General features: G+C 52.3%; 1 protein-coding gene across 1 annotated transcript; it reads left to right on the top strand.

Annotated features, from left to right (window-relative positions):
• Positions 1–5,400: 5,400 nt before the first annotated feature.
• KCNA7 (potassium voltage-gated channel subfamily A member 7) lies at positions 5,401–11,482 on the top strand. Its single transcript, XM_080909209.1, has 2 exons — positions 5,401–6,900; positions 8,755–11,482. The coding sequence occupies exons 1-2, from the start codon at positions 6,343–6,345 to the stop codon at positions 9,568–9,570; spliced, it is 1,374 nt and encodes a 457-aa protein (XP_080765335.1). The 5' UTR covers positions 5,401–6,342; the 3' UTR covers positions 9,571–11,482.
• The last annotated feature ends 446 nt before the right edge of the window (positions 11,483–11,928 follow it).

The raw sequence follows: 11,928 nt of genomic DNA, 5'->3' as shown, positions 1-11,928 counted from the left end.
TTGCTGGTAGTCTAATCCCAGGTGTAATGCAAGGTACCACACGTTCCTGCAACTTTAGTTCCTTCAACTTGGAGTCAGAGGCAGGTGTATCTCTGGGATTTGAGGCCAGTCTGGGCTACCTGTGAAGTTCCAGGTCTAAATATAGATCTCTATGAAAGTGATAGACCAAGTCTCAAAGTTACAAAGTAACCCAAGATTGAACACCTTATATAGTGAAGGGTGTGTTGGCTTTTGTCTAAGCTCCGCCCCATAGTTACCTGGCAATAACCTGACTCACTGTAAAAGGGGGCTGCTTGCCCTCCTCTCTCTTGCCTTCTTGCTTCTGCTCTGTCCCCCTGCTCTCCCTCCCCATTCCCCTCCCCCTTCTCTCCCTGTGCTCATGGCCGACCTGTATTCCTCTACTCTGCCTTTCTCTGCCTCTACTCCCTCAACTCCCCTCCCCATGCCCTAAATAAACTATAGTATACCACGGTGTGGCTGGTCCCTCGGGGAAGGGATGCTTCAGCATGGGGTGGCAGAGGCACCCCTCTTCTCCCACACCTGACTACACATCTGCCAAACAGATTCCTTCTCTCCTTTATTGTTTTTAAATATCTTTCTTAAAAATTTATTTATTTATTTATTTATTCATTATTATAGGTAAGTACACTGTCACTGTCTTCAGACATACCAGAAGAGGGCATTGGATCCCATTACAGATGGTTGTGAGCCACCATGTGGTTGCTGGGATTTGAACTCAGGACCTCTGGAAGAGCAGTCAGGGCTCTTAACCACTGAGCCATCTCTCCAGCCCCTCTCCTTTATTTTTATAAAACACAGATAAGTTACCGATATACACTTCCATTCCCAGTTCATACAAGTGGCAGATATTTAAATTCAAGGCCTTTTGTGTTTTGGGGGTTTTGCTGGGGTTGTTTGTTTTCTGTGTGTGTGTGTTTTTTTAAAGATTGATTTATTTGATGTACGTGAGTACACTGTGGCTGTCTTCAGACACACAGAAGAGGGCAGCAGATCCCATTACAGATGGTTGTGAGCCACCGTGTGGTTGCTGGGAATTGAACTCAGAACCTTTGGAAGAGCAGTGAGTGCTCTTTGGTTTTGTTTGTTTTGTTTTTGAGGCAGGATTTCTCTGTAGCTATGGCTGTCCTGGAAGTTCTGTCCTGGAATTATCTCTCACAGAGATCCACCTGCCTTTACCTGCCAAGTGCTGGGATTAAAGGCATGTGGCAACATGCTAGGTTCTTTTATTAATTTACCTGCTCATATATTACATCCTGACTGAAGTTCCCCCCCTCCTCCCACTCCACCTCCTACCTTCTCCCTCCCCTCCCACTCCTCTGTTTCCCTTCAGAAAAGGCAGGTCTCCCAGGGATATCAACCAAACAGGGCATATCAAATTGCAATAAGATCTTTTAAGTTCAGGCTCCATTTTTGAGAACCTGACCTCAGTCTGAACTCAGGTAAACTAACAGGCTGGTCTAGCATTAGTTTCCCCAAACAAAACCCGAGCCTAGCTCCGGTCTCTAAACTATCTCCACCAAGACCTGCATCTCCAGGCTATTCCTCCAACAAACCTGCACCCCCAGGTTACAAGCCTGCCCTAATGACCACCAATGCAGAGGGGAACAGAAAGTAAGTTTATGATATGATCACCAGTACCAGCCAATTATGTTAAAGGCCACAGTGGCTTCCCAATGAGAGGCTTGCACACTTGCCCCCTGCTTGCTGCTTACTATAAAGTGTTAGTTTACCTGAGTTTGCTTCCCAGAGCCCACATCTAGTGGCCCACAAACTCCAAGTCTATGTTTGGAGTTGGAGACAGGAGGATCCTGGGACTCAGTAGCCAGTGGCAGAGGCTCTTCTGCCCTCTTCCGACCTGCCTGCATTGGCACCTGCACTCAAGCACCCCCCCCATGCGTCAATATGAATAACTAAGAAAAAACAAAAGACCAGGTCTCAAAATAGGAACAGCAAGAATTACAGAGGGTCTTGGTGGAGCACGCCTTTAACCCCAGTACTCTGGAGGCAGAGGCAGGCAATTCTGTGAGGTCAAGGGCAGCCTGGTCTCCATACCTAGTTGCTAGACAGCCAGTTAAATAGTGAGAACTTGTCTAGATACATAAAATAGAATGTGTGTGGGGGGGGGGAGAATTCTCTCAAGCTCCTAATTTTGACAAGTGATCCAGGAATTTTAATGTAATCAAATAGGTTTGTAAGACCTTGCCTCAAGACAAAAGGGAGAGGGGGCTGCAAGCAGGAAACAGCCTAGACAACCCCAAAGAACGTTTGCGTCAATGTACAAGGTGGCTCGGTGCTTAAAGTATCTACACCCAGAAAACATCAGGAGCTGACTTTGATCCCCAGCCAGCATGGGAAAAGCAGGATATAGCAGAACTGGTTTGTAACCCTAGTGCTGGGGGCAGGGGGAGAAAAGATGACAGGCAGGCAGAGCCCTGGGTTCAGGCAGTGACATGGAAAAGCTGGGCGTCCGGATTGTATTCATGTCAGGGGTTCGTTTGCATGTAAGCATAGCATACCCAGGTGTGAACGTTTGTGGAAATGCACGGCGAAGGCGGGGCGTTCAAGAGTCAATGTGTTGTGCGAATGCGTGTGCATAAATAAGTGTGTGTGTATGTGAGTCTGGGTGTTGGCAGAGGCCAGAAGAGGGTGTTAGATCCCCTGACACTGGCGTTACAGGTGCTCGTGAATTGCCCAAAGTGAGGCTGGGAACAGAACCCAAGCCCTTGGGAACAGCAGGAAATGCCTTTACCTGCTGAGCCACCCCTCCAGCCCTGGTTCAATTTTTTTTGAAACAGAATTTCTCTATATAACCCAGGCTGGTGGCTGGAGAGACGGCTCAGTGGTTAAGAGCACTGACTGTTCTTCCAGAGGTCCTGAGTTCAAGTCCCAGCAACCACATGGTGGCTCACAACCATCTGTAATGGGATCTGATGCCCTCTTCTGGTGTGTCTGAAGACAGTGACAGTGCATTTACATAAAATAAATCTTAAAAAACACAAACAAAAAAACCCAGGCTGACCTCAAACCTTCAATCCTTCTGTCTTCTTCCTGATAGATTATTAATTCACTCCACTTGGCTCTTGAAACAATTGGTGGGAGGCGTTGAAACAGGGTTTCTCTCTGTAACCACCCTGGCTGTCCTAGAACCTGCTTGGTAGACCAGGCTGGCCTTGAACTCACAGAGTTTGATTTACCTCTGTCTCTCAAGTGCTGGGGTTGAAGACACGCATACCACACCAGGCTACAACTTTTAATTTTACCTACCTACCATTTATTTTGGGTACTAAAGAAGAAACCTAAGACCTTACAAATGCTATAAATAATCTCACCACAAACCCCTCACCGGGGGATCAGGTGCTTGGCTTCACCTTCCTGCTGCTCTCGTGGAAGCACCATTCACTCACTAACCAGATAAGCAGGAACAATATCCCCATCTCAAAAGCCTTCACTGACACCTTTCATGGTCTGTTTGCCATCCAGGTAACGGTCTAAGGTCCCAGTGATGGGGACATGCTGATATCTTCTGCTCCCACACTGTCCCCGCTGTCTTGGTGTTCTTTGGCTATCAAGAGACACCATGGCTGTGGCGACTCTTATAAAAGCAAACATGGAGTTGAGGCTGGCTTCCAGGGTCAGGGGGTTAGTCCATTATCATCATGGTGGGAAGTATGGCAGTGTGCAGGTAGACATGCTCCTGGAGAGGTAGCCAAGAGTAGGGCATCTGGAGCCACAGGCAGAGACAGTGAGCCTCAGGGTCTGGCTTGAGCGCACCCCTCCCCCGCCCCGTAACACACTTCCTCCAACAAGGCCACATCTCCAGTAATGCCGCTTTCATTTTCATTCAGGCCCATATACCAGCCATGCGTGGCGCATGCTGGGCAAAATGAGATCGAACTGTTGAGAAGAGCCTCAGGGCAAATGGTAACATGGCTTCCGTCCAATGAAGTGTTTTAACATCATTTTAGCCTCCCCTCCCCCCAAGGTGTATATATAGAGAGACTTCCTTAGGGTGGGGTTTGACACACAGCCCCTTCAAATGGTGGCAAGTAAAGGGCAGGGAGGGGGCTGGAGAGATGGTTAGGTGGTTAAGAACTTTGCCTGCTGGGGCTGGAGAGAAGGCTCAGAGGTTAAGAGCAGTGGCTGCTCTTCCGGAGGTCCCGAGTCCAATTCCCAGCAACCTCTTAACCACGATAATGAGATCTGGCGCCCTCTTCTGGCCTGCAAGCATAATAAATAAATCTTTGGGAAAACAAATCAAAAAAACAAGAGCAAAAAAAAGAAAAAAAGAAAAAGAAAAAAGAAAACATGCTTTTCCAGAGAATCCAGGGTTCAGTTCAGCCTGTCTTTGACTCCAGTTCCAGGGATTGGACAGAAATCCATACACGCAGAATACCTATCAATGCTTATTTAAAAAGACACACGAGGAAGGAGATAAGCCCTGAGAGGCAGACTTTTATCCCAGCCAGTCTTCACGCTGAAACCAGAGGATTGCTAGTTCAAAGCCTACCTGAGTTTAAAAAAAAAAAAAAAAAAAACGAGTTCAAAATCATCCTGAGCAATTTAGCAACTTTGTCTCGAAATAAGAATGAGGAACAAACAAAAGATCTGGAGAAGTAGGTGGACAATAGGGCTCTCCTTTAGTCGCTGAATGTCCTTTTGGTCACTTTCCCTGTTAATTTCAAAACTGGGTGGCCAGGGATCCTCCGATGGGAGGAGGGGAGGTCTCCATGACCGGAATTTTTAAAGACACGATCTGATATCATCAGCCAGGCCTACACAGAGAAACCCTTTCTCGAAAAAACAAAAACCAAAACAACAGGTAGCCCTGATCCGTCTGGAGATTGATGTGTAGACCAAGCGGGCCTCAAATCCACAGGCTGGCTTGGCTCTGCCTCCCCAGTATTGGGATCAAAGGCGTGTGACACCACACACGGTCTCATAACTGACCTTGGCGGGTGGGAGGGTGGGGAGGGCAGAGGCAGGAGGATCTCAGTGAGTCCCAGAAAGATAAAAAAGCTGTGAACGGAAAGGCAAGGTTTAGCAGGGAGACCTTTTGGTGCAGGTCTCCGTCCGGCCAGCAGAGGGCGCGCGGGATTCCCCCTTCCCCGAAAGTGACTAGCTATCAATGCCCTTTACCAACACCCTACCCCATCAGAAGGGACTATTTTTTACCCGGTGTCATTAGACACCGGTGACTGGAAGGCCACCTTCTGTCTGCCCTTCGGCTCCCGACAGTGACCCTGCGCATCTCCCAGGCCGACTCTAGACCCTTCCAGGCAAGTCCCGCCTCCTTTGGCGCCATTCTTGGCTTCAGCCCAGGTTTTATTCACCTCAAAATACGTACAGAAATTCTAAGTCCAAACTCCGGGGCTCTTAGTGGCCAGGGATCCGGCGCACATAGGCAACAGTTCACAGCTGCACAGGAGGTCCCAGGAATTTGCCAAGCACCAGGGCCGCCGCAGAGCTCCTTAGGGGTGTTAGTTAGAGACACAGAGGAGTAAAAACATGAACCCAGACTCACAAAAAGATGTTCATTGAAAGATACTAGGAGAGAAAGAAGGATGTGGTGGTACACCTCTGTCATCCCAGCAATCGGGAGGCAGAAGTAAGAGTACTGCAATATCGAGCCAAACCCAGTGCCAGAATAAATAATAATAATAATAATAATAATAATAATAATAAAATAAAAGGCAGAGAGAAACAGGCTCCCGGCAGGGAGACAGATGTGGACAGACAACCGGTTAAGCGGATACATCCTCCCAGGAGGACAGAGGGACTAGACAGAGAGACGGGAAATGAAAGAGGGAAATAGATGCTGCAGACAGACTCGGTGGCTCGCGACTGTCACCTAGGCAACCCGAAGAACAAGGCAGAGGATCGCCACAAGTTCGCGGTCAGCTTAAATTTCAGGCTAAGACTGTCTCAATAACAAACAAATAAGTAGCCAACGCTGCCGTACGCCTGCAATCCCAGCATTTGGGAGGTGGAGGCAGGAGGATCATAAATTCAAGGTCACTTCAGGTATACAGAGTTCTGGGCCACTTTGGGCTACGTAAGATCCCGTGTCATGAAACCAAAAGCCAGACAAAATAAAATAGATGACTACAAGGGAAAGCTCGAGAGACCCACGGAAGAGCGCCCCGGTGGCAGTGGGGAACGGCAGAGGGCGCCCAGCGCCCCGCGGGGTAACGCCGCCCCCTCCCCCGCGCCCTGGCCGGACTTTCCGTGCTATTTTTACGCGCGGACACCGGACACCCGGCTGGGGTGGCTGCGGCGTCGGGGCCACACGTCCGTTCACCGGTCGCCCGGGCTGCGCGCGCCATGGAGCCGCGGTGCCCGCCGCCCTGCGGCTGCTGCGAGCGGCTGGTGCTCAACGTGGCCGGGCTGCGCTTCGAGACCCGCGCGCGCACGCTCGGCCGCTTCCCGGACACGCTGCTGGGGGACCCGGTGCGCCGCAGCCGCTTCTACGACGGCGCGCGCCGCGAGTACTTCTTCGACCGACACCGGCCCAGCTTCGATGCGGTGCTCTACTACTACCAGTCAGGCGGCCGGCTCCGGCGGCCGGCGCACGTGCCCCTCGACGTCTTCCTGGAGGAGGTGTCCTTCTACGGCCTGGGCGCGGCGGCGCTGGCGCGCTTGCGGGAGGACGAGGGCTGCGCGGTGCCGCCCGAGCGGCCGCTGCCCCGCCGCGCCTTTGCGCGCCAGCTCTGGCTGCTCTTCGAATTCCCCGAGAGCTCGCAGGCGGCGCGCGTGCTCGCCGTGGTCTCCGTGCTCGTCATCCTGGTCTCCATCGTGGTCTTTTGCCTCGAGACGCTGCCAGACTTCCGCGACGACCGCGATGACCCGGGGCTCGCGCCCGTGGCGGCTGCTACTGGCCCGGTGAGGGGCGGGGATTTGGGGAGGGTCAGGGCGGGGCTTTGGAAGACGGGGTGGGGGGGCGGTCAGAAGGTGTGGCAAGGGGCAGGAGGTGGAAGCCCTAAAACAAACAAACAAACAAACCAAAGATGTAATCAGGGTATGGCGCTTCCTACGTGAATCCCAGCGAGGAGGTTGCCACGGTTGAAGGCCAGTCTGGGTTACTGTATGGGAAAGCCTGCCCGGAAACAGCCAGTGACTGAGGATTTGCCTCAGAGGTAGACAACCTGCCTTAGAATCCCCCAGGGACTGGTGCCTGGTTCAGAGGTGGCTCAATCTGCACTGAATCACAAAGTGACTTAGGGGTTGTGTGGCTCAGTGGTAGAACTACCTACTACAGTGAGGGGCGTGGAGACACGGCTGAGCCATAAAGACACTGTTCTCCCAGCGAACCTAGGTTCAATCCCCAGCACCCACGCGATGTATGTAACTCCAGTTGCAGGATATCCGAAGCCCTCTCTGGCTCCCTTGAACACCAAGGAACATGCATGATACACACACACACACACACACACACACACACACACGGAATAATTTATAAAAAGAAGAAGAATCCCCCAGTGAGACGTGTGGCTCAGTGATAGAGTTCTTACCTAAGATCCCTTAGTGAGGGGGCTTGGGACCTGGATCAAGGGAGAGTTAACAGGCTCTGCGTTCCATCCCTAGCCCTGCAAAATGAACGTGTGAGACCAACTGCAGACCGCAGTGTCCGTGCGTCTGGCAGAGAAATAGGAAAGGTAGATATGGTCAGGTAGGAATGGCAGCCAGGAAACCGGACCATGGTAGGCTGAGGTTTTAGGACTGAGCTGAGGTAGCAGGGATTTGCACAGAATCCGGCCAGAGCGTGGATCTGAGGGCCATAGAGCAGACATTTTAACCATCCGGAACCATTATCTACCGTCTGGGCTGGGCTGAAGGCAACGGGAAAGAGCAGGCATGGGGACCATAGAACCAGAGCAGGACCCTGCCCTTCAACGCTGGGCAGGCAGGATCCTGGAAGGAAAGAAGTTCTCCCTGATCAACCATGAAGTCGGGGGTTCCCACCAGTGAAAGAGCAGAGCTGTATTTTAACCACATTAATTTAATTACATAACGGTAATTTAATTACATTAATGTGAAAAGATAAACAGGTCTAATTATGTAGCCCAGGGTGGCCCGGAACTTGCTATGTAGACTGCCACATAGACCAGGATTAGACTTAAACTCACAGAGATCCAAACCGTTCTGCCTTCTGACTGCTGAGGTTGAAGGTGCCCTACCACAACAACTGACCGTGTTTTAATCTCCGATCTTCTTCGGTACAGCCCAAGGCATTAGGCAAACGCTCGACCACCGACCCAAGCCTGCAGACCCTCACTGGGTGATGCTAGACAGGAGTGCTAACCACTGAACCACACCACCATCCCTCCCTGGGGGTGGGGGAGTCTAGTTAAAAACTGCTATCACTGAGCACACCCTCACGAAAGGGTTCTAAAGCAGGATGTGTCAATGAACCCCACCCCCCAACCTTCTTTTGGGACTTCGTCTTTTGGGACGACGTCCTAAGTTGTCTAGATCTGCCTTGAAGTGACTTGTCCTGCCTCAGGCTCCTGAGTGTGGAGTGACAGGCTTTTGTCACTAGGCCAAGGAGACACCGCCCTTTTCTGCCCATTGGTCCGAAGAGCAGACATTGGGCTACCCAAAGGCAGTCGCTGGGGTCTTGAGTGGTGTAGGACAGTGAGGTCACCCCTCGGGAACACTGATACTGCTACTTTCACATCGAAACAGTGACTGGAGGTGTTGGCCTGGCTCCCTGACCCCTTTCTGTCCCCTCTGCAGCTCCTCGCTCGGCTGAATGGCTCCAGTCCCATGCCAGGAGCTCCTCCCCGGCAGCCCTTCAACGACCCATTCTTTGTGGTGGAGACCCTGTGTATCTGCTGGTTCTCCTTTGAGCTTCTGGTGCGTCTGGCAGCCTGCCCGAGCAAAGCCGTATTTTTCAAGAATGTGATGAACCTTATTGACTTCGTGGCCATCCTGCCTTACTTTGTGGCCCTGGGCACGGAGTTAGCCCGGCAGCGGGGTGTGGGCCAGCCAGCTATGTCCCTGGCCATCCTGAGGGTCATCCGGCTGGTGCGTGTTTTCCGAATCTTTAAGCTGTCCAGGCATTCAAAAGGCCTCCAGATCTTGGGTCAGACACTGCGGGCTTCTATGCGTGAGCTAGGTCTCCTCATCTTCTTCCTCTTCATCGGCGTGGTTCTCTTTTCCAGCGCGGTCTACTTTGCTGAAGTGGACCGGGTGGACACCCATTTCACCAGCATCCCGGAGTCCTTTTGGTGGGCAGTGGTCACCATGACCACGGTTGGCTATGGGGACATGGCACCCGTCACCGTGGGCGGCAAGATCGTGGGCTCTCTGTGCGCCATTGCGGGCGTGCTCACGATCTCTCTGCCCGTGCCTGTCATCGTCTCCAACTTTAGCTACTTTTACCACCGGGAGACGGAAGGCGAAGAGGCAGGGATGTACAGCCACGTGGACACACAGCCCTGCGGTACCCTGGAGGGCAAGGCTAATGGGGGGCTGGTGGACTCTGAGGTGCCTGAACTCCTCCCACCGCTCTGGGCCCCTGCTGGGAAACACATGGTGACCGAGGTGTGAGAGACAACGGCTGGGGGTCTCCAGGAAGCAGTGGGGTGGGAGGGAGGAGGGAAGGCAGGGTCAGGTGCTGGGTTAAAGACTAAGGTGGTAACGGAAGGGGCGTGTCACGTGGTAGCTCCTAGGGGGACCTTACGCGATGTGAATGGCCAGGATTTTGGGTTGAGTCCAGGGCTTCCCCTTGGGTTGTGCGGAGCTGTGAAAATCTCCAGGGGCCCTATGGATAGCACTGTAAGAGGCTTTAGTCATATAGCGAGTTTTCTAGGCGTATGTGGGCTTCTCCTGGGGTCAGGTGTGGTTTCATTCAAGTGTATGATAAGTAGTTGAGGGGTTCGAGTCCTCTAGGGCCAAGTTGGCTCCTGTACGTCCACACTGCACTGTTAGGAGTGGGTGTACGGCTCCACGGCCACACACAGCGGTCGTGTGCAGATGCGTAGCAAACCGTACAGATTCCAGCTTCTCCTAGAACTCCGGTTATTTTAGATTCTGTGAGCTCTGGAGTCTTGTGAACAGGACGTGGTCACTCTGGGTCCTGATGGAGAATTGGTGAGGGTTTAAAGGACATAGAGTGGCAGAGACTCGGAGAAAGGGACAGAGACACCCCCCCAACAGCTACAATTCTCTGTGTGGTGCAGGGGTCTAGGGCTGGAACGATTTTAGGGTGATACAAAGCTGAGATGTGTGTCCATGTGACACTCCTGACAGCCGAGTCTGGTGACTTCTTTGGTCTTGGGGGACCATGCTGACTCATGGCACTGTGAGTCCTGTGGACGTGTTGGTTGAATTTGACCGTGACGGCCGCAGGGCCGTGGGGCCATTTTAAGGAGTAGCATCAGGATCCCAAGGGTCACAGCACAGAGAAAACGACAGAGCAAGCGTGGGCGTGCGAATGTGTGTGGCCCACCAAACACGCTTGCTCAGGGGTGTGCACTGTAGTGCTGGTAGTTCGTCTCCCGAGTCCCCCTGCCCCAGTCGCCTGGAAAGACTGTGGGAACTAGTAGTCTGCTTACCTTACTCATGTCCGACCCATGTCTAATGCTGTTCCATGCTGTAGTACAGAGATTCCGAGGCTGGAGCCCCAAGGAAAGAAAACACGGTCGGAGAAGAGTGGGTACTTGGAAAAGATGGGGCAGGAGGCAGAGATCTAGGAGAGAGAAAGTTAGAAGGACGGGGAGGGGAGGGAAGAGAGAAAGGAAAGAGGCAGAGACAGAGAGGGGAAAGAAGTGAGTAATGAGGGATGGGCACCCAGTGACGTGTCAGACACGCAGAAAGAGGGAGAAATGCACGAGGGGGGGGCAGGTTCAAGTGAAGCCTGGAGCTCAAGGGTCACCCTCTCTGTTCTCTGAGTCATGACAGAATCTAAGCCACCACGGCATCAGCATCCCTCACAAAGAAGGTCACCACAATCCTGGAGGTGCTCTGTTTCTCCTAGGACAGAAACCCAAGGTTGTAAAGTGTTGTGGCTTCCCCCAAGGTTACCCAGCACGTCATAGGACCAGGGCTAGTGGCAGGTGGCCTACCTGTGACACCCCCACAACTTCTGGTGTGCAGGGATTGCCCGAGGCCACTGGTCCTGCCTTTTGTTTTGTTTTTGTCCATTCAAACAGGGTCCCTCTATGTAGTCCTGGCTGTCCTGGAACTCACCACGTAGACCAGGCTGGCCTTGAATTCACAGAGCTCCTCCCATCTTTGCCTCCCAAGTGATGGGATTAAAGCCGTGGTGTCTGGCAAGACCCTGCCTCTTCTAGAAGAGGAAGCTGATAATGGAGGGAACAGTATTACCCTGAGCTCCAGGGAAACATTTTTGGAGTCTCCTGGGACTGAGACACATTTTGGGGAGCAGGAGAGGATTCAATCACTAACAATGGTTCAAGGTATTTGACTGGCATTAACTTATTAAAACCTGTTCACTGGTGCCCAGTGTTGTTATTTTTGATAACTGTATCACCTGCTTTAGTCATATGAACTCTTGCTTAAGACCTGAGGGTGAAGCATCTGAGGCGGGGGGAGGGGGGCTGCCAGGAGGTTTTGGCTCCTCTGAGATGGCTAAGCCCATTGGGGAACGAATGTAGGGAGCCACCTTCATCACTATCCTATTGCTAGACAAGAGAGAGGGAGGATGGACATGACAGCATCTCAGGTGGGCGCTTCACTCCAACAGACCCACCGTCACAGAAATGGAGACAGATCCGCACACGGTGGCCAAAGACAGATGATGTAGGACACAGACTCCATCACAGAATACAGGGGAGAGGTGCTGGCACAGCGGGAGCATGTCCTGGAGAGAGGACAGATGCTAGGCAGAAGGGAAACCAGAGTTCAGAGGGCAGGGAGACCAGGGGAGGGGAGGGAGGAGAGAGA

This window comes from Micromys minutus (genome assembly GCF_963924665.1).
Source record: "Micromys minutus genome assembly, chromosome: 32".
Taxonomy (NCBI): domain Eukaryota; kingdom Metazoa; phylum Chordata; class Mammalia; order Rodentia; family Muridae; genus Micromys; species Micromys minutus.
This window is presented reverse-complemented; position numbering and strand designations above follow the sequence as displayed.